Consider the following 6,242-nt stretch of genomic DNA (forward strand, 5'->3'; position numbering starts at 1 on the left):
AAGAAATTTCCAGGCATTTTAACAGAACTGGAAACAACTCCAAGACACTAAATGGTAGTTTTGTTTACTAGAGAACCAGTTAGATTTAATTCCATCAAATAGAGATCATATTATAATGGAACTAAACTACAAAATAAAGAAGTACAATACCTTTGTTAAATAGGGCTTTCCGTGTTGGTGTTGGAGATGAGAGATCAGTTCTAACCTATAAAAAAGTACATGTTAATAGCAAAGTTATTACGATGCCTGCTGTGATACCTCATAGATGCGAAATCAAGTATGCTTTCTCCCATGGGCCTGTAACATCACTTTTAGTCACTAAAGAAAACAAACTCTTGGGGCTGGTGAGATGGTTCAGAGGGTAAGAGCACTGACTGCTCTTCCAAAGGTCATGAGTTCAAATCCCAGCAAGCACATGGTGGCTTACAACCACCCATAATGAAATTTGATGCCCTCTTCTGTGTACTCAAAAGAAAACAAACTCTTGAGTTTATCCAGAGCAGAATCCATAATTTAATGTTGTTTTCCACTGTTGGCAAACACTTATATATAAGAAAATATTATAAACTAATGCTACATAAATCCAAGAATATCTATAACCTATAAAAGTTGCCCAAATTACTCAGTACTTATTTAGCATCTTAGTTTAAAATGCTTTATTATTACCTCTCTATGTGATGAGAAAAATCACAGGACTACATCATTTATTTCTCCTAACTACTCAGTCACAAGTCGTTGTCATTATCCAAATTGGCATAGATTAGAAAAGTCTAGTCACTTGCTTAGTGGAATGAGGCTGGTACTGCTTAGTAGTTTTTTTTATTAGATATCTTTATTTACATGTTATATGATAACTCCTTTCCCAGGTTCCCCCCCCAAAAATAGAAAAAATAAAATAAAGACAAAAAAAAAAAAAACAAAAAAAGTAGAAAAAAACCCGTTCCTTCCCTCTTCCCTTTGCTCACCAACCCACCCTCTCCTGCTTTCTGGCTCTGGCATTCCCATACACTGGGGCATAGAACCTTCACAGGGCCGAGGGCCTCTCCTCCCATTGATGACTGACTAGGCCATCTTCTGGTACATATTTGGCTGGAGCCATTAGTCCCACCATGTGTACTCTATGGTTGGTGGTTTAGACCCTGGGAGCTCTGAGGGTACTAGTTAGTTCATATTGTTGTTCGTCCTAAGGGGCTGCAAACCCTTCAGCTCCTTGGGTCCTTTCTCTAACTCCTTCATTGGGGACCCTGTGCTCAGTTCAATGGATGGCTGTGAGCTTCTACATCTGTATTAGTCAGGTACTGTCAGAGCCTTTCAGGAGATAGCAATATCAGGCTGGCTTATCCTTCCTTCAGTCTCTGCTCCATAGTTAGTCTCTGCAACTCCTTCTGTGGGTACTTTGTTCCCCCTTTTAAGAAGGAATGAGATGTGCACATTTTGGTCTTACTTTTTCTTGAGTTTCTTGTGGTTTGTTGGTTGTTCTTCCTGTATTCCGAACTGCTGGCTTACTAACCACTTATCAGAGAGTACATACCATGTGTGTTCTTTTGTGATTGTGTTACCTCAATCAGGATGATATTCTCCAGATCCATCCACTTTCCTAAGAATTTCATAAATTCATTGCTTTTAATAGCTGAGTAGTACTCCATTGTGCAGATGTACCACAATTTCTGTATCCACTCCTCTGTTGAGGGATATCTGGGTTGTTTCCAGGTTCTGGCTATTATAAATAAGGCTGCTATGAACATGGTGGAGCATGTGTCCTTATTACATGTTGCAGTATCTTTTGGGTATATGCCCAGGAGTGGTATAGCTGGGTCCTCCGGTAGAACTATGTCCAATTTCCCAAGGAACCGCCAAACTGATTTCCAGAGTGGTTGTATCAGTTTGCAATCCCACCAGCAATGCAGTAATGTTCCTCTTTCTCCAGAACCTCTCCAGCATCTGCTGTCGCCTGAGTTTTTTATCCTAGCCATTCTGACTGGTGTGAGGTGGAATCTCAGGGTTGTTTTGATTTGCATTTCCCTGATGACTAAGGATGTTGAACATTTCTTTAGGTTTTTCTCAGCCATTCGGTGTTCGTCAGTAGAGAATTCTTTGTTTAGCTCCGTGCCCCATTTTTAATAGGGTTTGTTACTCTTCCCATGCTAACACACTGGCTATAGATACCAGACTATGAAAAGAATTCAATAAATCACAATTTTGTACATTGCTCAGTTTTAACATATTAAGTTAAACAAAAAAACAAAACCAAAAACCAAAAACCAAACAAACAAACAAACAAAAACAAAAAAACAAAAAATCTGAAAAAAAGAATAAAATAAAAAATGAAAATTGGACCTTCAATCTGAGCAGTGTGCTGTACTGTTTTCTTTCCTACAGGAACCTACAGGCCTAGAACTTAAAACATTTGCCCAGGGTCTTACAGGTGGTGGCTCATGCTTTTAATCCCAGTACTTGGGAGGCAGAGGCAGGGAGATCTTGAGTTCAACGCCAGAATGACTAACAAAGGGATTTCCTGGACAACCAGGACTACACAAAGACACCCTAGCTCAAAAACACACAGGAAGGAAGGAAGGAAGGAAGGAAGGAAGGAAGGAAGGAAGGAAGGAAGGAAGGAAGGAAGGAAGGAAGGGAAGGAGGGAAGATAAAGGGAGTTTCTAATAGAAAGGACCCAAAGATATATCAAAATTTACCTCTTCTCACTTAGTAGAGAGAACAACCAAGTGTATTAATGTCTGTGCTGATCCATGGTCCATGCACAGATCAACAGAGTAGACATCATCTAGTGATTATTAGAAATACAAATCTCTCAAGTCTACTGCATCATAAAATCTTAAGAACTTCAAATAACTTCAATGAACATTTAAATTCAGGAAACACTGACTTTTGGTACTTTCTGAATGAAAGCAACCAAAAATAAAAAACAAAACAAAACCAAAGCCAACCAACAACAAAACAAACCAAAAACACCACTAGAAGTCTAATCTTGCATTTGTGTTCTGAGGCTTTCCTACCAATGTTAATTTTAGGTCTTTTGCAAGAACCGGTTTGATTCTCATTTAAAGCATATGAAACTGGAGAACAACAAAAATCTGAACATCACTGAGAAGCAATCTACTATATCACTTCTGAAACAGATTTCTTCTTAAATGAGCCACTAGATTCATTTTAAACCAAGGTCTCCAATGAAATACTCAGTATTTCCTTTGACTAAGCTCATGAGGATGGATATGATTATATACTTCCAATCTAAGAAGAATTTGACTTAAGTGAATTTGTAGTATAAAGATTTCAATGAAAGGAAGAGATGGCCATATCTGGTCTGAAGAATTACTTCTATAAGTCATCTCACAATTCATCTACATAAATTATTCTTCAAGATTACATACTTTGAAAAAAAACTTTCTTAGAATCTAAATACTTGGCTACTTACTACTCAAATGTTCAGAAATTTAAACTTTAAAGTAGAAAACTAAAAGTTTAAAAGACAATTCAAAGGACTAAGAGCTAAATAAATAAATAGACCATAAATTTGAAAAGGGGCAAGTGGGTAGGAAAGGTTTGGAGAGAAGAAAGAGAAGGGGGAAATAATGTAATTATAATCTCAGAAAATGAAAGAGTTTACAAAAGGACTTGTTTTTTGAGACCGCAGCCTCCTGTACTCAAATAGAACTTCACCTCCTGACCCTCTACCCCGACCTCCTTAGAGCTGTTGTTACTGCTCTGTTCCATTAGAGTCCCAGCTAAAGTATTTGTTTTTGAGATAGTACTGGGGGTTGGACTCAGGTTCTACGGGCATTCCAGAGAAATGCTCTACTACTGAGTCATGCTTCCACCAATCCAAAAGACATGTCTTTTTCCAGGCTCTATTCATTATTAAAGCAATGTTCAATTAAAGTTTTCCTATGTTTGGATTTTAAATACTAAATGTCAAAAATCGAGTCACTAAATCTAAATGAATCGAAAACTGTTTCAAAACTATAAAAGATTACATGAAATCCTTATTCTTTAAAAGCCATAAATCTTGAATCAGTCTTGAATCAGTTGTTGAGTAGGTATATTGCTTAAAATGTCCCTTCTGGACTGGTAACTTCCAATCAGTTTTCAAGTGAGAATTTTTCACCCATTCTCATCTTGGTTCAGTTGATTCGGTCTAGGAGCTGTCCTCTGTAATCTTATGGTGCTTATGTACTTGCATCACTAATAACTTCAGATTAGAATTAGATTAGGTTGTAAGTTCCTGGAGGTCAGAGACTGTTATATAACTTATAATTACCACAGTTTACCAAGCATTATAACTGTTCTTCATATAGTATAGGATAAATAATAAACACACTTACTGTTTTTTTCCTAATGTTGCCCCAGACAAGGCCACCTTTATTCTTGCCATATTTTTTAGCATTTTTTTGCATATGGTAAACATATTTATCACAATCATTCCTGTGTGAATATAAAATAATACCAAGACATCAAATCAACATTATCATATGTTAAACAGCAATCAATAAAAGTCTAAAATTTTCTTTATACTCAAAACACTATTTTAGGAAACTCTGTTTTGCTAATTGGTCACTACCCTATTGTGGTTGTTTGAAGAATGGCCCCCATATTCTTATAGATTTGAAAGCTTAGTCATCAGTGGTGACATTACATGAGAAGGGTTAGGAGATGTGGCCTCGTTTGAGAAAGTCTGTGACTAGGGGTGGGCTTTGAGGTTTTAAAAGCCCAAACCAAGCCCAGGGTCTTTCTCTCGCTGTTGCCTGCTGATCTGGATATAGAACTTTAGCTACTTCTCCAGCACCATGTCTGCCTGCAGCCACCATCCTCCTGCCATGATAATGAACTAATAAACATCTGAAACAGTAAGCAAGCCCCAATTAACTGCTTTCTTTTATGAGAGTTGTTTTAGTCATAATGTCTCTTCACAGCAAAAGACCAATAGCTAGGATACCATCTAGGTGTATTCCTAAAACTGTTCACTTCCTATCTTTACTACTTTTGTTGTTTCTCTTCCATTAATCGAAACCAAATGTCACGGTTGATCTTTTAGACTATGCCTGGTATAAAAACTATCATCTTCCAATTATACCAAGTTCCAATCTAACTTAGCAAGTTTTTTCTTTCTATATAATTGTTTCTTATTTGATTATATATTAAGATACATAACTTAATCACAAACATTGTTGTACAAATGAATAAACCCAGAGCTGCTAATACTTTGCTTAGTGAGGTCTACCCACATTAGCACCCTATAGGTCTACTTTCCAAGTGGTTGTTTGGTATAACAAGTTAAGCTTTTCACTATATAATAGTTCTCAAATTGTCATAAAAAGTAACCCTGTACACACGCACATCCCTTTTCAGTTTTTGAGACAGTATCTTACTATGTAGTCCTAGCTGTCCCCAAACTCGATCTGTCTGTCTCAATTCCAAAGTGTTGGAATTAAGGGCATGCTCAGCAAACTGACTTCTAGTTTCTTTGAACTCTGCACTACAAAAGTAGGATCCCTGGATCAGAGTTCACAGTTATAGTAACTAGATGCCAACAATTGCAGCTGCACAGGTAATACTGATTTATAGTTTTTTGCTGACATGTTATAAAAAAGGTTACTGTTTCATTGTTAATTTGTAGTAATGCTAAATATATTAAAAGGACCATTTTTTTGCACTATGTTATATTCCTTTTACAAAGGTTTTATAGTATTAGTTTTAATTATGTGTACATGTGGGAGTTGGGGTGGGGTTATGCACACGAGTGCACAGCTCATGGAGGTCAGAAGAGGAAGTCAGATCTCCTGGAGCTGCCATGAATCAGAATTACCTGACTTGGGTGCTAGGATCCTAACTCAAGTTCTTTGTCAGAGTACTAAATAATCTTCATCGAGCCCTTTCCCCAGACCTAGCAGAACAGTCTTTTCTCTGATTGTCCTAATACTGTAGACAGTGACTGGTGGCAGATAAAACATGATATTAAATCTTTTCATTAGTGATTTATAGGTTTTGCATTTGAGTTAGAAAGATTGTTAATTAATAGTATAATGCCACAAAGGATCACTGTATATTTCAACTAAAATTATTCCTCTTCCAATATTATACATTGAGATAAGCCATAACTTGCTGAAACTAACCATGCTTAATTTGGAGTAACTATTTATTCTTCAATTTTTTAAAAATAGCTTTCCCTTGATGCTTTTAAGTTTTTCATTTCACAAAATGTTTCAATGTTCTTTTTTTTTTTTTTT

General features: G+C 36.6%; 1 protein-coding gene across 6 annotated transcripts in view; it reads right to left on the reverse strand.

Moving 5' to 3' along the window:
- The window catches only part of Mis18bp1 (MIS18 binding protein 1), a 64,728-nt gene that overhangs the window by 1,016 nt on the left and 57,470 nt on the right, over positions 1–6,242 (reverse strand). For all 6 annotated transcript variants that reach the window (XM_031355767.1, XM_031355765.1, XM_031355764.1 and 3 more), the window contains 2 exons: positions 4,341–4,440; positions 151–205 (listed from right to left, as the gene is read on the reverse strand). In XM_031355767.1, the coding sequence (XP_031211627.1) occupies positions 151–205; positions 4,341–4,440 (155 nt within the window). The remainder of the gene's footprint in view (positions 1–150; positions 206–4,340; positions 4,441–6,242) is intronic.

This window comes from Mastomys coucha, unplaced genomic scaffold (assembly GCF_008632895.1).
Source record: "Mastomys coucha isolate ucsf_1 unplaced genomic scaffold, UCSF_Mcou_1 pScaffold6, whole genome shotgun sequence".
NCBI classification, from domain to species: Eukaryota; Metazoa; Chordata; class Mammalia; order Rodentia; family Muridae; genus Mastomys; species Mastomys coucha.